The 22,179-nt window shown below is 54.5% G+C and overlaps 1 protein-coding gene across 1 annotated transcript in view; it reads right to left on the bottom strand.

The window, feature by feature from the left end:
- Positions 1-19,199, bottom strand: part of LOC110483538 (tyrosine-protein kinase receptor UFO-like) — a 40,580-nt gene extending 21,381 nt beyond the window's left edge. Inside the window, exons 1-9 of the mRNA XM_085564724.1 lie at positions 18,906-19,199; positions 14,855-15,056; positions 12,600-12,703; positions 9,197-9,379; positions 7,011-7,091; positions 5,005-5,123; positions 3,330-3,843; positions 1,612-1,754; positions 264-402 (exon numbers count right to left, since the gene is read on the bottom strand). Coding sequence (XP_085420850.1) covers positions 264-402; positions 1,612-1,754; positions 3,330-3,843; positions 5,005-5,123; positions 7,011-7,091; positions 9,197-9,379; positions 12,600-12,703; positions 14,855-15,056; positions 18,906-19,005 — 1,585 coding nt within the window. The 5' untranslated portion in view covers positions 19,006-19,199. The remainder of the gene's footprint in view (positions 1-263; positions 403-1,611; positions 1,755-3,329; positions 3,844-5,004; positions 5,124-7,010; positions 7,092-9,196; positions 9,380-12,599; positions 12,704-14,854; positions 15,057-18,905) is intronic.
- Between the last annotated feature and the right edge of the window lie 2,980 nt (positions 19,200-22,179).

Genomic DNA, 22,179 nt, shown 5'->3' with positions numbered 1-22,179 from the left:
GGAGCAGAATTGAAGATTTTGGGGAACAGAATTGGGGTTTTTGGGTTTTTTGGGGTACAGAACGGTGGGAATTTCGGGTTTTTTGGGGTTTTCGGGGTCGGGGTTTTTTTTGGGGTGATTTTGGGGACAGAATTGGGGATTTTGGGGAGCAGAATTGGGATTTTGGGTTTTTTGGGGTACAGAACGATGGAATTTCGGGTTTTTTGGGGTTTTCGGGGTCGGGGTTTTTTTTGGGGTGATTTTGGGATTTCGGGGTGACTCACGGGGGGGCGGCAGCAGCAGGGGGGGGCTCCAGGGCCCCTGCCCCCCCCCGGTGTAGGGCGCCACCCGCAGGGAGACGTTGGGGCCCAGCGCCCCCAAATCCAGCGACGCCTCCTGGGCCAGCCCCACGTCCAGAACCCGCTGCGGGCCCCGTTTTGGGGAAAATTCAGGGGATTTTGGGGATTTGGGGTAAATTTGGGGGGAATTGGGGATTTTGGGGGGAATTTGGGGGATTTGGGGGGAATTGGGGATTTGGGGATTTGGGGGGTTTGGGGATTTTGGGGGGAATTTGGGGGGAATTGGGGGGATTTGGGGTATTTGGGGGAATTTGGGGATTTGGGGGAATTTGGGGATTTGGGGGGTTTGGGGATTTTGGGGGAATTTGGGGGGAATTGGGGGGATTTGGGGTATTTGGGGGAATTTGGGGATTTGGGGGAATTTGGGGATTTGGGGGAATTTGGGGATTTGGGGGGATTTGGGGATTTTGGTGGGATTTTGGGGGGATTTTGAGGGGATTTTGGGATTTGGGGGGATTTGGGGGGTTTGGGGATTTGGGGATTTGGGGGAATTTGGGGGGTTTGGGGGGATTTGAAGCAATTTTGGGGAATTTTGGGGGGATTTGGGGATTTGGGGGGATTTGGGGGGTTTGGGGATTTGGGGATTTGGGGGGATTTGGGGATTTGGGGGGATTTGGGGATTTGGGGGGGAATTTGGGGGGATCTGGGGGAATTTTGGGGAAATTTGAGGGATTTCGGGGGAGATTAGGGGTGAATTTGGGGTGATTTTCGGGGTGATTTTTGGGATTTTCAGGGTGATTTTGGGGGATTTCCCGGGTGATTTTCGGGGTGATATTTGGGGTGAGTTCGGGGGTTTTTGGGGTGATTTTCGGGGTGATTTTTGGGGTGAGTTTGGGGGGTTTTGGGGTGATTTTTGGGGTGATTTTTGGGATTTTTGGGGTGATTTTTGGGGTGGGTTTGGGGATTTTCGGGGTGATTTTTGGGGTGAGTTGGGTGATTTTGGGGTGATTTTCAGGGTGATTTTCGGGGTGATTTTTGGGGTGATTTCAGGGGTTTTCGGGGTGATTTTCGGGGTGATTTTCGGGGTGATTTTTGGGGTGATTTCGGGGGTTTTCGGGGTGATTTTGGGGGTGGTTTTTGGGATTTTCAGGGTGATTTTCGGGGTGATTTCTAGGATTTTCGGGGTGATTTTGGGGGTGATTTTGGGGGTGAATTGGGGAGTTTTTGGGGTGATTTTCGGGGTGATTTCTGGGATTTTCGGTGTGATTTTCGGGGTGATTTTGGGGGTTTTCGGGGTGATTTTGGGGGTGATTCCGGGGGTTTGGGGTCTCACCTCGGGGTGGGCGGGGCTCCCGACGCCCACCCGGAACCCCCCCAGGACCCCGTTGAGGGGGGCGCGGGGGGGGCCCCAGCGCAGCCGCGCCCGCCCCGCCCCCACCCAGCGAGCGCTCAGGTTCTGGGGGGGCCCCTCGGGAACTGGGGGGACACCGGAATTGGGGTGAGAAACACGAAATTTGGGGTCGGAAACCCGACATTGGGGAGAGAAACCCGAAATTGGGGTGAGAAACCCGACATTGGGGAGAGAAACACGAAATTTGGGGGCAGAAACCCGACATTGGGGTGAGGAACCCGAAATTGGGGTGAGGAACCCGAAATTGGGGTGAGGAACCCGAAATTGGGGTGAGGAACACGAAATTGGGGTGAGGAACACGAAATTTGGGGGCAGAAACCCGACATTGGGGTGAGAGACCCGAAATTGGGGTGAGAAACCCCAAAATCGGGTCAGAAACAATAAATTGGGGTCAGAAACCCAAAATTTGGAGTCAGAAACCCGAAAATCGGGCCAGAAACCCAAAATTGGGGTGAGAAACCTGAAAATCAGGTCAGAAACCCAAAATTGGGGTGAGAGACCCGAAATCGGGGAGAGAAAACCAAAATTGGGGTGAGAGACCCGAAATTTGGGGTCAGAAACCCGAAAATCAGGCCAGAAACCCAAAATTGGGGTGAGAAACACGAAATTGGGGTGAGAGACCCCAAAATCGGGTCAGAAACCCGAAATTGGGGTGAGAAATCCAAAATTTGGGGGGGAAACACCAAAATTGGGGGGAGAGCCCCTCCCCAGATTTGGGGTCCCCCCCATTTTTTTGTTTCTCTCCCCCAAAATTTTGGGGTCCCCCCTCCCCATTTTTGGCGTCCCCCCCATTTTTCCACTTTCCCTCCCATTTTTGGGGTCCCCCCCTCCGCCTCCCCAAATTCGCTCCCCCCTCCCCAAATTTGGGGTCCCCCCCTTCCCCTCCCCAAATTCGAGGCCCCCCTCCCCATTTTCGGGGTCCCCCCTCCCCAAATTTGGGATCCCCTCCCTCCTCCCCCTCCCCAAATTTGGGTCCCCCCTCTTCATTTTAGGGGTCCCCCTCCCCATTTCTCCCCTCCCCCTCCCCAAATTCGGGGTCCTCCTCCCCAGTCTCGGGGTCCCCCTCCCCAAATTCGGAAAGCCCATTTCCCACCTCCCCCTCCCCAAATTCGGGCTGCCCCTCTCCAGTTCCCCCTCCCCATTTCCCCCCTCCCCATTTCCCCCCTCCCAATCTCGGGCTCCCCCTCCCCAAATTTGGGGTCCCCTCCCCATTTCTCCCCTCCCCCTCCCCATTTCCCCCCTCCCCAGTCTCGGGCTCCCCGTCCCCAAATTTGGGATCCCCTCCCCATTTCCCCATTTCCCCATTTCCCCTCCCCATTTCCCCATTTCCCCTCCCCATTTCCCCATTTCCCCATTTCCCCATTCCCCATTTCCCATTTCCCATTTCCCATTCCCCATTTCCCATTCCCCATTCCCCATTTCCCCATTTCCCCATTATTTCCCATTTCCCATTTCCCCATTTCCCCATTTCCCATTTCCCCATTTCCCCATTCCCCATTTCCCATTTCCCATTTCCCATTTCCCATTTCCCATTTCCCCATTATTTCCCATTTCCCCATTATTTCCCATTTCCCATTCCCCATTTCCCCATTATTTCCCATTTCCCCATTATTTCCCATTTCCCACTTCCCCCTCCTCACCGCCCTCTCCGGTGGCCGCGGGCTCCCAGCGGCTCCATCCCGAGCGGCCGCGCCTGTCGCGACAGGCGACGCGCGCGCGGTATCGCGACAGCGGCCGCAGCCCCGCCAGCCGCAGCCGGAACGGCGGCACGGCCGCCCAGCGCGACACCAGCGCTGTCGCGACAGCGGCGGCATGTCGCGACATGGGGGAGGCGGCGACATCGCCCCCATGTCGCGACATGGATGGGGCGGTGACAGCGGCGGCGTGTCGCGACATGGCGGATGCGGTGACATCGCCCCCATGTCGCGACATGGATGACTCGGTGACATCGCCCCCATGTCGCGACATGGCGGACTCGGTGACGTCATCCCCATGTTCCGACATGGCGGACGCGGTGACGTCATCCCCATGTCGCGACATGGCGGACGCGGTGACGTCATCCCCATGTCGCGATATGGAGGAGTCAGTGACGTCGCCCCCATGTCGCGACACGGGGGCGTCAGAGGCGACATCGGCGACATCGGCCGGGACCACCTTGGGGACACCAAAACCGGCCCCCGATTGGCCCAAAGCGGCACAAAATTTGGGCGGTTTTGGGAAAATTTGGGGAGTTTTTTTGGGGGGGAAAATTGGGGTGATTTTGGGGAAAAGTGGGGGGATTTTGGGGGGATTTTGGGCCAATTTTGGGGCAATTTAAGGCAATTTTAGGGCGATTTTGGGATAATTTTGGGCTGATTTTGGGGTGATTTTGGGCCTATTTTGAGGTGATTTTTGGCTGATTTTGAGGTGATTTTTGGTTGATTTTGGGGCAATTTGGGGCTTTTTTGGGTGATTTTGGGGCAATTTTGGTCTCATTTTGGGCCAATTTTGGGGTGATTTTGGGGCGATTTGGGGTTGATTTTGGGGTGATTTTGGGGCAATTTAAGGCAATTCTGGGATCATTTGGGGGTTAGTTTGGGGCAATTTTGGGGCGATTTTGGGGCTGATTTTGGGGCAATTTAGAGCAAATTTTGGGGAATTTTGGGGCAATTTGGGGAATTTTGGAGTGATTTTGAGGCAATTTTGGGACAATTTTGGGGTGATTTTGGGATTAATTTTCAGGCGGATTTCGTGCAGATTTCAGGTGGATTTCGGGCGGATTTTGGGATTGATTTTCAGGCAGATTTCGGGATTGATTTTTGGGTGGATTTCGGGCAGATCTCGGGATTGATTTTTTTGCTGATTTCGGGCAGATTTCAGGATTGATTTTTGGGCGGATTTCGGGATTGATTTTTGGGCAGATTTTAGGATTGATTTTTGGGCGGATTTCGGGATTGATTTTTGGGTGGATTTCGGGCAGATTTCAGGATTGATTTTTGGGCTGATTTTGGGCAGAATTCGGGATTGATTTTTGGGCGGATTTCCCGCGGATTTCGGGTGGATTTCAGGATTGATTTTTGGGTGGATTTCAGGATTGATTTTTGGGCAGATTTCAGGACTGGTTTTTGGGCAGATTTCAGGACTGATTTTTGGGCAGATTTCAGGACTGGTTTTTGGGCAGATTTCAGGACTGATTTTTGGGCGGATTTCAGGATTGATTTTTGGGTGGATTTCCCGCGGATTTCGGGGTATTTTGGGATTGATTTTTGGGCGGATTTCGGGGTATTTTGGGATTGATTTTTGGGCGGATTTCCCGGGATTCGGGCCCGGGCTCACCTGCAGCGCGCACTCCTGCGGCCCCGCGGCCCCGGGCGCCTCCCCCGGCTCCCAGCTCAGCTCCAGCCAGCGCGGGCCCGTCCCCGACACCCGCGGGTGCCGCGGCGCCGCGGGCACCACTGGGACACGGCCGGCGTCAGCGGCGCCCCGGGGACCCAGAGGCACCCCGGGGACCCCAAGTGGCACCAAATGGCACCCCAGGGTTCTCAAGTGGCACCCCAGGGGCCCCAAATGGCCCCAAATGTCACCCCAGGGTCCCCAAATGGCACCCCAGGGTTCCCAAGTGTCACCCCAGGGTCCCCTGTGGCACCCTAAGGGCCCCAAGTGTCACCCCAGGGTCCCCAAATGGCCCCAAATGGCACCATAGGGTCCCCAAATGTCCTCAAAAGTCCCCAAAATGTCCTCAAATGGCCCCAAAATGGCCCCAAATGGCCCCAAAATGGCCCCAGATGGCCCCAAAATGGCCCCAAATGGCCCCAAATGGCCCCAAAATGGCCCCAAATGGCCCCAAATGGCCCCAAAATGGCCCCAAATGGCCCCAAATGGCACCCCAGGGTCCCAAAATGTCCCCATATTCCACCCAAATGTCCTCAAATGTGCCCAAATGTCACCCAAGGGTCACCAAATGTCCCCCAAATGTCCCCAAGTGGCCCCAAATGGCCCCAAATGTCACCCCAGGGGCCCCAAGTGTCACCAAGTGTCCCCCCAGGGTCCCCAGTGGCACCCCAGGGTCCCCAAGTGTCCCCAAGTGGCCCCAAATATCACTCCAGGGTCCCCAAAATGTCCTCAAATGTCCCCAAATGTCCCCAAATGTCCCCAAATGTCACCAAATGGCCCCAAATGTCACCCAAGGGTCACCAAATGTCCCCAAATTCCACCCAAATGTCCCAAATGGCACCCCAGGGTCCCCAAGTGTCCCCAAATGGCCCCAAAAGGGCCCAAAATGGCCCCAGATGGCCCCAAATGTCACCCCAGGGTCCCCAAATGTCTCCAAGTGGCCCCAAAATGTCCCCAAATGGCCCCAAATTGCCCCACATGGCCCCAAAATGCCCCCAAATGGCCCCAAATGCCACCCCAGGGTCCCAAAATGTCCCCAAATTCCTCCCAAATGTCCTCAAATGTGCCCAAATGGCCCCAAATGTCACCCAAGGGTCACCAAAAGTCCCCAAATTCCCCAAAATGTCCCCAAATGTCCTCAAATGTGCCCAAATGGCCCCAAATGCCACCCCAGGGTCCCAAAATGTCCCCAAATTCCTCCCAAATGTCCTCAAATGTGCCCAAATGTCACCCAAGGATCACCAAATGTCCCCAAATGTCCTCAAATGTCCCCAAATTCCACCCAAATGTCCCCAAATTCCACCCAAATGTCCTCAAATATCCCCAAATGTCACCCCAGGGCCCCCAAATGTCCCCAAATTCGACCCAAATTCCACCCAAATGTCCCCAAATGTCACCTCAGGGTCCTCAAATGTCCCCAGGTGTCCCCAAGGGTCCCCAAATGTCCAAAAAATTCCCCAAAATGTCCCCAAATGCCACCCCAGGGATTTTGGGCTGAATTCCGGGGATTTTGGGGGGATTTTGGGGGATATTTGGGTGTATTTTGGGCTGAATTCCGGGGATTTTGGGCTGTGTTTTGGGGGATATTTTGGGCTGAATCCGGGGGATATTCAGGTGGATTCCGGGTGCATTTTGGGCTGAATTGGGGGAATTTTGGGCTGTGTTTTGAGGGTTATTTTGGGCTGAATTCGGGGCATTTTGGGGGTTATTTTGGGCCGAATCCGGGGGATTTTGGGCTGTGTTTTGGGGGTTATTTTGGGCCAAATCCGGGCGATTTTGGGCTGTGTTTTGGGGGATATTTTGGGCTGAATTCCGGGGATATTTGGGTGCATTTTGGGCTGAATTGGGGGGATTTTGGGCTGTGTTTTGGGGGTTATTTTGGGCCGAATCCCGGGGATATTTGGGTGCATTTTGGGCTGAATTCCGGGGATTTTGGTGGTTTTGCTCACCGGTGACGGTGGCGATGCGGGAGCTGCTGACGCCGCGCTCGTTGTGCGCCTCGCAGACGAAGGAGCTGCTGCGGTTCAGCCCTGGGGGGGGGGGGGGGACAAATTTGGGGACAATTTTGGGGGTTTTGGGGAAAAATTTTAGTCATCCAAACCCCCCTCCACAGCAGTGACACCCCGGGGCCTTCCCAAGGGACTCAGATGTCGCCAAATCCCCCCGAATTCACACCAAAATCCACCAAAAAAACCCAATTTTTCAACTCTCCAAATCCCCCCAAAATCCCTCAAAATCCCCCCAAATTCCTCCATTTCCCAACCCTCCAAATTCCTCCAAATTCCCCCCAAAATCCACCGAAAATACCCAATTTTTCAACTCTCCAAATTACCCCAAATTCCTCCCGAATCCCCCCAAATTCCCCCATTTCCGAAAACCCAAATGTCCCCAAATCCCCCAAAATTCCCCCCGAAATCCACCAAAAATACCCATTTTTTCAACTCTCCAAATACCCCCAAATTCCTCCATTTCCCAACCCTCCAAATGTCCCCAAAATTCTCCCCAAAATTCTCCCCAAAATTCCCCCCAAATCCCCCCAAATCCCCCCAAATTCCCTCATTTCCCAAAACCCAAATCCCCCCCAAATTCCCCCCAAATCCCCCAAAATTCCCCCAAATTCCCCCATTTCCCAAAACCCCAAATTCCCCCCCAATTCCCCCAAATTCCTCCATTTCCCAAACCCCAAATGTCCCCAAAATGTCCCCAGGTGTCCCCAGGTGTCCCCAGGTGTCCCCAAGTGTCCCCAAGATGTCCCCAGCCCCACCTGGCACCCTCAGCATGGACGGGCTCCATGCCAGGGGGTCCCCGAGCCCCCAAAACCCCCCAAAACCCGTAACCCAAGATGTCCCCAGGTGTCCCCAGGTGTCCCCAAATGTCCCCAAATGTCCCCAGCCCCACCTGGCACACGGAGCACGGACGGGCTCTGTGCCAGTGGATCCCCGAGCCCCCCAAAACCCCCCAGAAACCCCCAAAAATCCCAAATAAAACCCCCAAAACCCCCAAAACCCCAAACCCCAGCTGTCCCCAGCTGTCCCCAGGTGTCCCCAGGTGTCCCCAAATGTCCCAAACCCCACCTGGCATGCGGAGCACGGACGGGCTCTGTGCCAGTGGATCCCCGAGCCTCCAAAAACCCCAAAATCCCCCTGAAAAACCCCAAGAAAACCCTAAAAAAACCCCCAAACCCGTAACCCCAGATGTCCCCAAATGTCCCCAGGTGTCCCCAGCCCCACCTGGCACCTGCAGCACGGACGGGCTCTGTCCCAGGGGGTCCCCGAGCCCCCCAAAACCCCCCCAAACCCCCCAGAAACCCCCAAAATCCCCAATAAACCCCCAAAAAAACCCAAAACCCGTAACCCAAGATGTCCCCAGGTGTCCCCAGCTGTCCCACCTGGCACCCGGAGCACGGATGGGCTCCATTCCAGGGGGTCCCCGAGCCCCCAAAACCCCCCAAAATCCCCCAGAAACCCCCAAAAAGTCCCAAATAAACCCCCAAAACCCCCAAAACCCCAAACCCCAAATGTCCCCAGGTGTCCCCAAGTGTCCCCAGCTGTCCCCAGCTGTCCCCAGGTGTCCCCAGCCCCACCTGGCACCCGCAGCACGGACGGGCTCTGTCCCAGGAGGTCCCCGAGCCCCCCAAAATCCCCCAGAAACCCCCAAAAATCCCAAATAAAACCCCCCAAACCCCCCAAAACCCGTAACCCCAGATGTCCCCAGCTGTCCTCAGCTGTCCCCAGGTGTCCCCAGGTGTCCCCAAATGTCCCAAACCCCACCTGGCACCCGCAGCACGGACGGGCTCCGTGCCGGGGGGTCCCCGAGCCCCCCAAAATCCCCCTGAAACCCCCAAAAATCCCAAATAAAACCCAAAAAATCCCCAAAACCCGTAACCCCAGATGTCCCCAAATGTCCCTAAGATGTCCCCAAGATGCCCCCAAATGTCCCCAAGTGTCCCCAGCCCCACCTGGCACCCGCAGGGTGGACGGGCTCTGTCCCAGGGGGTCCCCGAGCCCCCCAAAAACCCCCAAAAAACCCCAAAAATCCCAAATAAAACCCCCAAAATCCCCCGAAACCCCAAATTCCAGATGTCCCCAGCTGTCCCCAAATGTCCCCAGGTGTCCCCAGCTGTCCCCTGTCCCACCTGGCACTCTCAGCACGGACGGGCTCCGCTCCGGGCGCTCCCCGGGCGGTCCCAGCGCGGTCCCGTCCCGCAGCCAGCGCAGCCGCGCGGCGCCGCGGGCGGAGCAGCGCAGCGAGAACGGGGCGAGCGCCGGCACCCGCAGCGCCCGCGGCTCCTCCTCGAACTCCGGCAGCCCTGGCCGAGCTTTGGGGCAAATTCCCGGGATTTTGGGAAAATTGGGGGAAATTCCGGGAGTTCCGGGGGTGGAAACAGCAAAAAACCCCGGGAAAATCGGTCAAAATTGGGGTAAATTTGGGGTTCAAACGGGAGCAGAATTCCCGGCTCTGGGTGCGTGGCAGCCCTGGGACGTTCCGGAACAATTTGGGCGAAATTTGGGGAATTTTGGGAAAAATTCCAGGGTGAAAACACAAAAAAATCCCTCCAAAAATTCCGAAAAGAACCCCAAAAATATTGCTCAAAAATGGGATAAATTTGGGTAAATTTGGGCAGTTTTGGGGTTTCAATGGGAGCAGAATTCCCGGCTCTGGGTGCGTGGCAGCCCTGGGATGTTCCGGAACAATTTGGGGGAAATTTGGGAAATTTTGGGAAAAATTCCGGGAGTTTTGGGGGTGAAAACCCCAAAAAAAACCACAAAAAACCCCCAAAATTTGGGTAAATTTGGGTAAATTTGGGTAAATTTGGATAAATTTGGGTAAATTTGGGGTTCAAACGGGAGTAGAATTCCCGGCACCCGCAACGCCCGCGGCTCCTCCTCGAACTCCGGCAGCCCTGGACGAGATTTGGGGCAAATTCCCGGGATTTTGGGAAAATTTGGGACATTTTGGGAAAATTGGGGGAAATTCCGGGAGTTTTGGGGGTGAAAACAGCAAAAAACCCCGGGAAAATCGGTCAAAATTTGGGTAAATTTGGGGTTCAAACGGGAGCAGAATTCCCGGCTCTGGGTCTGTGGCAGCCCTGGGACGTTCCAGAACAATTTGGGGGAAATTTGGGGAATTTTGGGAAAAATTCCGGGAGTTTTGGGGGTGAAAACCCCCAAAAAAACCCCCCAAAAAACCCAAAATTTGGGTAAATTTGGGATTTTAACGGGGCCAGAATTTGGGAAAAAAATGGGGAGCAATCTGAAAAAAATTGGGGAATTTTGGGGAAACATTGATGGAAAATTTGGGAAAAAACCGAGGGAAAATAAGGAAAAAGTTTGGGGAAAATTTGAGAAAAATTAGGGGGAAATTTGGGGAGAATTTTAGAAAAATATGGAGAATTTTGGGGAAAATTGGAGAAAAAACTGGGAAAAATGTTGAGAAAATTTTGGAAACTTTGGGGAAAGGATTGGAAAAATTTGGGGGAAATTTGGAGGAAATTTTGGGAAAAATTTGGGGGAAATTTGGAGGAAATCTGGGAGAAATTTGGAGGGAATTTGGGGGAAATTTGTGAATTTTTTGATAAAAAATTGGGGAAAATTTGGGAATTTTTAGGGAAAATTTGAAGGAATTTGGGGAAAATTTGGGAAATTTTTGACAACATTTTGGGAAAATTTGGGGATTTTTAGGGAAAATTTGGAGGAAATTTGGGGAAAATTTGGGGGAGATTTGGAAAATTTTGAGAAAAAATTGGGGAAAATTCGGGAAATTTTAAGGAAAAGTTTTGGAAAATTTGGGAAAAAATTGTGAAACTTTGGGGAATTTTTGGAAAATTTTTGGTGAATTTTAGGGGAAATTGGAGGAAAAACGGGAAAATTTTTTTGGCAGATTCTTTGGGGTTTTTTTGGGATTTTTTGGGTGCTATTTGGGATTTTGGGGGATTTTTGTGATTTTGGGAGATTTTTTGGGGATTTTTTTTTGGGATATTCAGGGAAATTTTTGGAGGTTTTTGGGGTTTTTTGGGATTTTTGGGGGGATTTTTCAGCAGATTCTTTTGGGATTTTTTTGGGATTTTTTGGTCTTTTTTGGGGGATTTTTTGGGATTTTTCAGGGATTTTTCAGGGCATTCTTTTGGGAATTTTGGGGGAATTTTTTGGTTTTTTTTTTATTTTTTGGAGGGATTTTGGGATTTTGGGGGGGATTTTCCGGCAGATTCGTTTGGGATTTTTTGGGGTGGATTTTTGGGATTTTTCAGGGATTTTTCAGGGCATTCTTCTGGAATTTTGGGGGAATTTTTTGGCAGATCCTTTCAGGATTTTTGGGGGATTTTTTGGGGATTTTTTGGGGGGATTTTTGGGGGGATTTTTGGGTGCATTTTTTGAGTATTTTTGGGGTTTTTTTGGGGGATTTTTGGGGGGTTTGTGGGGATTTTTGGGTGGTTTTTTGGGTATTTTTTGGGGGATATTTGGGTGGGTTTTTTGGGTGTTTTTTTGGGTATTTTGAGTGCATTTTTGGGGGGATCTTTGGGGTTTTTTTTTGATATTTTGGGAGGTTTTTGGGTGGGCTTTTTGGGTATTTTGGGTGGGTTTTTTGGGGATTTTTTGGGGGGTTTTGGGGGATTTTTGGGTTTTTTTGGGTATTATGGGGGTGGTTTTCGGGGTTTTGGGTGGGTTTTTTGGGTATTTTTGGGGTTTTTTGGGTATTTTTGGGTATTTTGGGTGTGTTTTGAGGTGTTTTGGGTGTGGTTTTGGGTGGTTTTTTTGGTATTTTGGGGAGATTTTTGGGGGGATTTTTGGAGGGATTTTTTTTGTATTTGGGGTGTGATTTTGGGGTATTTTTGGGTATTTTGGGTGTGGTTTTGGGTGTTTTTTTTTGATATTTTGGGTGTGGTTTTGGGAGTTTTTTTGGGTATTTTTGGGTGTGTTTTTGGGTATTTCGGGTGTGTTTTTGGGTGGTTTTGGGTGTGGTTTTGGGTGGTTTTTTTGGGTGTGTTTTTGGGTGGTTTTTTTGGGTGTGTTTTTGGGTATTTCGGGTGGATTTTTTGGGTGGATTTTTGGGATATTTTGGGGCGATTTTGTGGTGTGTTTTTGGGTATTTCGAGTGTGTTTTTGGGGGATTTTGGGTGGTTTTTTTTGGTGTTTATTTTGGGTGTGTTTTTGGGTATTTCGGGTGTGGTTTTGGGGTGTTTTTGGGGTGTTTTGGGGTGTTTTTGGGTGGTTTTTTTGGGTGTGTTTTTGGGTATTTCGGGTGTGGTTTTGGGGTGTTTTTGGGTGGTTTTTTTGGGTGTGTTTTTGGGTATTTCGGGTGTGGTTTTGGGGTGTTTTTGGGTGGTTTTTTTGGGTGTGTTTTTGGGTATTTCGGGGGTGTTTTTGGGGTGTTTTTGGGGTGTTTTTGGTGTGCTTTTGGGGTGTTTTTGGGGCGTTTTTGGGGTGTTTTTGGGGTATTTTTGGTGTGTTTTTGGGTGGTTTTTTGGGTGTGTTTTTGGGTATTTCGGGTGAGGTTTTGGGGTGTTTTTGGGGTGTTTTTGGGGTGTTTTTGGGGCTCACCTGCCAGCTCCAGCGTGGCGGGCCGCGAGAGCAGCCGCGGCCCCGGCCCCGCCCGGGCCCAGCAGCGGAAGCGGCCGGAGTCGGACTCGGAGAGCGGCGCCAGCCTGCGGAATTCGGGGAATTCGGGGATTTTGGGGATTTTGGGGGGATTTTGGGGGATTTTGGGGGTGTTTTGTGGATTTTTGGGGTGTTTTGTGGATTTTTTTGGCAGGATTTTGGGGTGTTTTGGGGATTTTTGGGGTTTCTTTGGCAGGATTTTGAGGGGAGATTTGGTGGTTTTGGGGGGATTTGGGTTTTTTTGGGTTTTTTTTTGGGATTTGGGATTTGGGATTTTTGGGGATTTGGGCATTTGGGAATTTGGGGTTTGGGGATTTTTGGGGATTTGGGGATTTTTGGGGATTTTGGGATTTGGGGATTTGGGGATTTTTGGAGATTTGGGGATTTTTGGGGATTTAGGGATTTGAGGATTTGGGGGTTTTTGGGGATTTTTGGGGATTTTTGGGGATTTTTGGGGATTTGGGGATTTGGGGATTTGGGGATTTTTGTGGGGATTTTGGATTTTTGGGGACGCAGAGACTCGGAGATGTCGGTGCCATCAACAACCACACCTGGGTGACATCAGTGACACACAGGGGTGACACAGGTGACACCAATGACACAGAGGTGACACAGGTGACACAGGGGTGACATTAAAAACTCACAGGTGACACAGGTGACACCAATGACACAGAGGTGACACCAATGACACAGAGGTGACACAGGTGACACAGGGGTGACATTAAAAACTCACAGGTGACACAGGTGACACCAATGACACAGAGGTGACACCAATGACACAGAGGTGACACAGGTGACACAGGGGTGACATTAAAAACTCACAGGTGACACAGGTGACACCAATGACACAGAGGTGACACCAATGACACAGAGGTGACACAGGTGACACAGGGGTGACATTAAAAACTCACAGGTGACACAGGTGACATCAATGACACAGAGGTGACACAGGGGTGACACTGGTGACACAGAGGTGACACAGAGGTGACACCAATGACACAGGTGACACAGAGGTGACACTGAGGTGACACAGGTGACACAGAGGTGACATCAATGACACACTGAGGTGACACAGGTGACACAGGGGTGACACTGAGGTGGCACAGGTGACACAGGTGACACAGGTGACACAGGGGTGACATCAATGACACACTGAGGTGACACAGGTGACATCAATGACACAGAGGTGACACAGGGGTGACATCAATGACACAGAGGTGACACAGGGGTGACACAGGTGGCCCACCTGAGCTGGCTGGTGGCCACCCAGCCGCCCCCGGGCAGTGCCACCTGGGCCAGGTCGCTGTGCCAGGACACAGGGGTGACACAGGTGACACAGGTGACACTGAGGTGACACAGGGGTGACACAGGTGACACAGGTGACATCAATGACACAGAGGTGACACCAATGACACAGAGGTGACACAGGTGACACAGGTGACACTGAGGTGACACAGGGGTGACACAGAGGTGACACAGGTGACACTGAGGTGACACAGGGGTGACACAGGTGACACTGAGGTGACACAGGTGACACAGGTGACACAGGTGACACAGAGGTGACACAGGGGTGACACAGGTGGCCCACCTGATCTGGCTGGTGGCCACCCAGCCGCCCCCGGGCAGTGCCACCTGGGCCAGGTCGCTGTGCCAGGACACAGGGGTGACACAGGTGACACAGGTGACACAGGGGTGACACAGAGGTGACACCAATGACACAGGTGACACAGGTGACACAGGGGTGACATCAATGACACAGGGGTGACACAGAGGTGACACAGGTGACACAGGGGTGACATCAATGACACACAGGGGTGACACAGGTGGCCCACCTGAGCTGGCTGGTGGCCACCCACCCCCCCCCGGGCAGTGCCACCTGGGCCAGGTCGCTGTGCTGGGACACAGAGGTGACACCAATGACACAGGAGTGACACAGGTGACACAGGTGACACAGGTGACACAGGGGTGACACAGAGGTGACACAGGTGACACTGAGGTGACACAGGGGTGACACAGGTGGCCCACCTGAGCTGGCTGGTGGCCACCCACCCCCCCCCGGGCAGTGCCACCTGGGCCAGGTCGCTGTGCTGGGACACAGGGGTGACACAGGTGACACTGAGGTGACACTGAGGTGACACAGGTGACACAGGTGACACGGGTGACATCAATGACACACAGAGGTGACACAGGTGGCCCACCTGAGCTGGCTGGTGGCCACCCACCCCCCCCCGGGCAGTGCCACCTGGGCCAGGTCGCTGTCCCCGTCCAGGTCGCGCCCGTCGCGCTCCCAGCCCAGCTCGGGGGGCGGCCCCGGGGCCCGGCCGCGGACGCGGCAGCGCAGCCGCACCGACCCCCCCGGGGCCGCGCGCGCGTCCGAAGGGTGCTCCAGGAAGGTCAGGGCTGCGGGAACGGGAATGGCGGGATTCCCAAAGAAAATGGGAAAAGTGGGGGAAATGGGGGAAAAAGGGGGAAAAAATGGGAAAAATGCAATAAAAATGGGGGAAAATGGTGAAAAAATGGGAAAAAATGGGAAAATTTCCAGTCCCGGAATTGGGTCAGGGCAGCTCCAGGAAGGTCAGGGCTGCGGAAATGGGAATGGCGGGATTCCCAAAGAAAATGGGAAAAGTGGGGGAAATATGGGGGGAAAAGGGCGAAAAAATGGGGAAAATTGCAATAAAAATGGGGGAAAATGGGAAAATTTCCAGTCCCGGAATTGGGTCAGGGCAGCTCCAGGAAGGTCAGGGCTGGGGAAAACAGGAATGGCGGGATTCCCAAAGAAAATGGGAAAAGTGGGGGAAATATGGGGGAAATGGGGAAAAAATGGGAAAAATGGGGAAAAACGGTGAAAAAATGGGAAAAAACGGTAAATTTCCAGTCCTGGAATTGGGTCAGGGCAGCTCCAGGAAGGTCAGGGCTGGGGAGAGAACCGGGAATGGCGGAATTCCCAAAAAAAAATGGGAAAAGTTGGGGAAATGGGGGAGAAATGGGGAAAAAATGGGAAAAAACAGGAAAAAATGGGGAAAAACGGCGAAAGTATGGGAAAAAATGGGAAAATTGGAGCCCCGGAATTGGGTCAGGGCAGCTCCAGGAAGGTCAGGGCTGGGAAAGGGCAGGAGAAAATCGGGAATGTCGGAATTCCCAAAAAAAAAAAAAGGAAAAATGGGATATGTGGGGAAAAATGGGGAAAGTCCCCTCAAAATTCACCCCAAATCCTCCCAAAATCCCCTCAAAATTCAACCAAAATGGCCCCAAAATCCCCCAAAATTGCCCCAAAATCCACCCAAAACTGGTTCCAAACTGGTCCCGAACTGGTCCTGAACTGGTCCCAAACTGGTCCCGAACTGGTCCCGAACTGGTCTGAACTGGTCTGAACTGGTCCCAAACTGGTCTGAACTGGTCCCGAACTGGTCTGAACTGGTCCTGAACTGGTCCTGAACTGGTCCTGAACTGGTCCCGAACTGGTCTGAACTGGTCCAAACTGGTCCCAAACTGGTCTGAACTGGTCCGAACTGGTCCTGAACTGGTCCTGAACTGGTCCGAACTGGTCCAAACTGGTCCTGAACTGGTCCTGAACTGGTCCCAAACTGGTCTGAACTGGTCCTGAACTGGTCCCGAACTGGTCTGAACTGGTCCTGAACTGGTCCCGAACTGGTCTGAACTGGTCCTGAACTGGTCCCGAACTGGTCCAAACTGGTCCTGAACTGGTCCGAACTGATCCCAAACTGGTCTGAACTGGTCCTGAACTGGTCCCGAACTGGTCTGAACTGGTCCTGAACTGGTCCAAACTGGTCCTGAACTGGTCCTGAACTGGTCCCGAACTGGTCCTGAACTGGTCCTGAACTGGTCCCGAACTGGTCCCGAACTGGTCTGAACTGGTCCTGAACTGGTCCTGAACTGGTCCCGAACTGGTCCCGATCTGGTCTGAACTGGTCCAAACTGGTCCTGAACTGGTCCCAAACTGGTCTGAACTGGTCCTGAACTGGTAATGAACTGGTCTGAACTGGTCCTGAACTGGTTCCAAACTAGTCCCAAACTGGTCTGAACTGGTCCAAACTGGTCCCAAACTGGTCCCGAACTTGTCCGAACTGGTCCTGAACTGGTCTGAACTGGTCTGAACTGGTCCCAAACTGGTCCGAGCCGGTCCGAGCCGGTCCGAGCCGGTCCGAGCCGGGCGTTTCCGGTTCCCGTTGCCCCTCCCCCTCCCCCGGGAGGCTCCGGAATTTTGGGAATTTTGGAAAATTCCCAAAAATCGCGGCCGGGGTGGGGGCGGGCCAGACCCGCCCATCCCCCCGGGGGGGCCGCACCCCAAATTTCGGACCCCCCCAAAAAATCAGGGAATCCCAAAATTGGGGTTCCCAAAAATTGGGATAACCCCAAAATTGGGAAAGTCAAAAATTGGGGTCCCTCGAAATTGGGAATGCCCAAAAATGGGATCCCCTAAAATTGGGACACCCCAAAATCTGGGAAACCCAAAAATTGGGAGACCCCAAAATACGGGAACCCCAGAGTTCGGGAAACCAAAAAAATTGGGATTGCCTAAAATTGGGAAACCCAAAAATTGGGACACCCCAAAATTGGGGAACCCCAATTTCTAAAAATCAGGGAATCACAAAATTGGGAATGTCAAAATTTGGGAAATTCAGAAATTGCAGCACCCCAAAATCAGAAGACCCCAAAAATTGGGGTCCCCCGAAATTGGGAATGCCCAAAAATTGGGAAAACCCCAAAATTGGGACACCCGAAAATCGGGGAGCCCCAAAAATTGGGATCCCCTAAAATTGGGACATCCGAAAATCAGGGAGCCCCAAAAATTGGGATTGATTAAAATTGGGACACGCCAAAATTTGGATTCCCCAAATTGGGAAACCCCCGAACTTTGCACACCCCAAAATTTGGATCCTCCCATAATTGGGAAACCCCAGAATTTGGGAGACCCCAAAATTTGGATCGCCCCGAAATTGGGACACCCCAAAATTGGGATCCTCCAAAAGTGGGACACCCAAAACCGGGACACCCCAAAACCGGGACACCCCAAAATCGGAATACTGAAAACCGGGACACCACAAAACTGGGACACCCCAAAACTGAAACACCCCAAACCGGGACACCCCAAAACCGGGACGGATCCCCAAAATCGGGACACCCCAAATCGGGATCCCCAAAATCTGGACCCTCCCAAAACCGGGATCCCCAAATCGGGACACCCCAAAATTGGGATCCCCAAAATCGGGACACCCAAAACCGGGACCCCCAAAACCGGGATCCCCAAATTGGGACACCCAAAACCGGGATCCCCAAATCGGGACACCCCAAAATTGGGATCCCCAAAGTCGGGACACCCCAGAACCGGCACACCCCAAAACCGGGACCTTTCAACATCGGGAATCTCCAAAATTGAGACCCGCCCAAAACCGGGACCCGCCCAAAACCGGGACCCGCCCAAAACCGGGACACTAAAAACCGGGACACTAGAACCGGGATACCCCAAAACCAGGACACCCCAAAACCGGGACACCCCAAAACCGGGACACCCAAAATCGGGACCGCCAAAACCGGGACCTTTCAACATCGGGAATCTCCAAAACTGAGACCCGCCCAAAACCGGGACCCGCCCAAAACTGGGATCCTCAAAACCGGGACACCCCAAAACCGGGATCCCCAAAACCGGGCCCCTCCTGTCCCGGGACACCCCAAACCGGGACACCCCTAAATTGGGACCCTTAAAAATCGCGAATCTCCAAAATTGAGACCCGCCCAAAACCGGGACTGCCAAAAACCGGGACCCTCCCAAACCGGGACACCAAAAACCGGGACCCCCCCAACAGGGACCCCCAAACCGGGACCCCAAAATCGGGACCCCCAAACCGGGACCCCCAAAACCGGGATCCCCCAAAACCGGGACACCCCAGAACCGGCACACCCCAAAACCGGGACCTTTCAACATCGGGAATCTCCAAAATTGAGACCCGCCCAAAACCGGGACCCGCCCAAAACCGGGACCGCCAAAAGCGGGACACCAAAAACCGGGACACCCAAAACCGGGACCCCCAAACCGGGATCCCCAAAACCGGGACCCCCAAACCGGGACCCGCAAACCGGGATCCCCCAAACCGGGACACCCAAAACCGGGACCCCCAAACCGGGACCCCCAAACCGGGACCCCCAAACCGGGACCCCCAAACCGGGACATCCCAAAAACCGGGATCCCCAAAACCGGGACACCCCCAAACCGGGACCCTCCGGACTCACCGGGCGGGGCCGGGGTCGCCCCCAGGGCGGCGGCCGCCACCAGCAGCGACAGCGACAGCGGCGACAGGAGCGGGGGGACCCCGCCGAGACCCCCGCCCATGGCCGGGGGACAGCCGGGGAGGAGGAGGAGGAGGTGGAGGAAGGTCCCGGGCCGGGAGGAAGGTCCCGGGATAACGGAAAAGAGGAGGAGGAGGAGGAGGAGGAGGAGCGCGGGGGTGGAGGAAGGCTCCGGGATGACGGAGGAGGAAAAGTTTTCCCGGGATGACGAAAAGGAGGCGGGGGAGGGATGAAGGTCCCGGGATAACGGAAAACAGGAGGAGGAGGAGGAGGAGGAGGAGGAGGAGGAGGAGGAGGAGGAGGAGGAGGAGGAGGAGGAGGAAGGTCCTGGGATAACGGAAAAGAGGAGGAGGAGGAGGAGGAGGAGCGCGGGGGTGGAGGAAGGCTCCGGGATGACGGAGGAAGAAAAGTTTTGCCAGGATGACGAAGAGGAGGCGGGGGCGGGATGAAGGTCCCGGGCGGGGATGAAATTCCCGGGATAACGGAAAAAGGGAGGAGGAGGAGGAGGAGGAGGCGGGCGGGGTGGAGGAAGGTCCCGGGATGACGGAGGAGGAGGAGGAGGAGGAAGGTCCCGGGCCGGGAGGAAGGTCCCGGGATAACGGAAAAGAGGAGGAGGAGGAGCGCGGGGGTGGAGGAAGGTCCCGGGCGGGGATGAAATTCCCGGGATGACGGAAAAAGGGAGGAGGAGGAGGAGGAGGAGGAGCGCGGGGGTGGAGGAAGGCTCCGGGATGACGGAGGAGGAAAAGTTTTCCCGGGATGACGAAGAGGAGGCGGGGGAGGAGGAAGGTCCCCGGGGAGATGAAATTCCCGGGATAACGGAAAAAGGGAGGAGGAGGAGGAGGAGGAGGAGGAGGAGGAGGGCGGGGGCGGGATGAAGGTCCCAGGGGTGGAGGAAGGTCCCGGGATAACGGAGGATGAGGAGGAGGAGGAAGGTCCCGGGCCGGGAGGAAGGTCCCGGGATAACGGAGGAGGAAAAGATTTTCCCGGGATGACGAAGAGGAGGAGGAGGAGGAGGAAGGTGCCAGGATGATGAAGAAGAGGAGAAGGAGGACGAGGTGGCACCGAGGGTTTGGGGACACTCCCGGACCTTGGGGACACTCCCGAGGTGGCACCGAGCCCTCGGGGACACTCCCGGACCTTGGGGACACTCCCGAGGTGGCACCGAGGGTTTGGGGACACTGCCGGACCTTGGGGACAGTGGCAGCCCTTGGGGACAGCGCTGTCACCCGCGTGTCCCCGTGCCTGTCCCCGCGCTGTGCGAGCCGTGCCACCTTTGTCCCCTCCTGTCCGCCTTGTCACCCTTGTCACCTTTGTCACCTTTGTCACCCTTGTCACCCTTGTCACCCTTGTCACCCTTGTCACCTTTGTCACCTTTGTCACCCTTGTCACCCTTGTCACCTTTGTCACCTTTGTCCCCTCCCCGCTCCTGCCGGCCTGGGGCACCCGCAGGGGACACGGGGACATTGTGGGGACACCGTGGGGACACCGTGGGGACGGGCTCGGGACGCTCCCCACGACGTCCCCAACGTGTCCCCACATTGTCCCCAAGCCCGTGCCACCCTCGCAGTGTCCCCACGCTGTCCCCAAGCCCGTGCCACCCTCGGACTGTCCCCAGGCTGTCCCCAAGCCCGTGCCACCCTCGCAGTGTCCCCAGGCTGTCCCCAAGCCCGTGCCACCCCCGCTGTCCCCTGGCTGTCGCCGCGGTGCCATTGTCCCCTCAGTGTCCCCACCTTGTCCCCGGTGCCACCTTCCTGTCCCCACGGCGCCGGTGCCACCCTCGGACTGTCCCCGTGGTGTCACTGTCCCCTCATTGTCCCCTCCTGTCCCCTCCTGTCCCCTCCCTGTCCCCTCCTGTCCCCTCATTGTCCCCTCCTGTCCCCTCATTGTCCCCTCCTGTCCCCTCCTGTCCCCTCCTGTCCCTCCCTGTCCCCTCCTGTCCCCTCATTGTCCCCTCCTGTCCCCTCATTGTCCCCTCCTGTCCCCTCCTGTCCCTCCCTGTCCCCTCCTGTCCCCTCATTGTCCCCTCCTGTCCCCTCATTGTCCCCTCCTGTCCCCTCATTGTCCCCTCATTGTCCCCTCCTGTCCCCTCCCTGTCCCCTCCTGTCCCCTCATTGTCCCCTCATTGTCCCCTCCTGTCCCCTCCTGTCCCCTCCTGTCCCCTCCTGTCCCCTCATTGTCCCCTCCTGTCCCCTCCTGTCCCCTCCTGTCCCCTCCTGTCCCCTCCTGTCCCCTCCCTGTCCCCTCATTGTCCCCTCATTGTCCCCTCCTGTCCCCTCCTGTCCCCTCCTGTCCCCTCATTGTCCCCTCCTGTCCCCTCCTGTCCCCTCCTGTCCCCTCACTGTCCCCTCCTGTCCCCTCCTGTCCCCTCATTGTCCCCTCCTGTCCCCTCATTGTCCCCTCCTGTCCCCTCCTGTCCCCTCACTGTCCCCTCCTGTCCCCTCCTGTCCCTCATTGTCCCCTCCTGTCCCCTCCTGTCCCCTCCTGTCCCCTCCTGTCCCCTCCTGTCCCCTCCTGTCCCCTCCTGTCCCCTCACTGTCTCAGGGCGTTTTTTGGGTTTTTTGGGCATTTTTGGGGCTTTGGGACCCCCCTGCCCCTTCCTGTCCCTGCTCCAGGTGCGATTTTGGGGCAAATTTGGGGCTTTTTGGGCAATTTGGGGTCTCGGGAATTTGGGTTTCTTTTTTTTTTGGGATTTTTTTTGGCTTTTTTAGGGCGTTTTTCGGGTGTTTTTGGGCATTTTTGGGGATTTTTGGGGGGTTTAGGAACCTTCCAGTCCCTGCTCATGGGGGGAATTTGGGGGAAAATTGGGAATTTTGGGGGAAATTTGGCAAATTTTGGGGAAATTTGGGAATTTTGGGGTTCGGGGATTTTTGGGAATTTTGGGGGATTTTTTTCCCGGCCTTTTTTTGGCATTTTTGGGGATTTTTTGGGGGTTTGGGACCCCCATGAACTTTCCAGTCCCTGCTCCAGCTGCGAGTTTGGGAGAAATTGGGAATTTGGGGGAATTTTGGGGATTTTTGAATTTTTGGGGGATTTTTTTGGGGATTTTTGGGGTTGTTTTAGGGGATTTTAAGGCAGTTTTGGGCCCCAAAGTGGAATTTGGGGAATTTCAGGGATTTTTATGGAATTAAAAAAAAAATTTATGGGATTTTTATGGAATTTTGGGGATTTTTAAAATTTCTATAGGATTTCTATGGAATTTTAGGGATTTCTTAATGGA

Source organism: Lonchura striata, chromosome 34, assembly GCF_050655825.1.
Source record: "Lonchura striata isolate lonStrDom1 chromosome 34, ASM5065582v1, whole genome shotgun sequence".
Classification (NCBI taxonomy): domain Eukaryota; kingdom Metazoa; phylum Chordata; class Aves; order Passeriformes; family Estrildidae; genus Lonchura; species Lonchura striata.
This window is presented reverse-complemented; position numbering and strand designations above follow the sequence as displayed.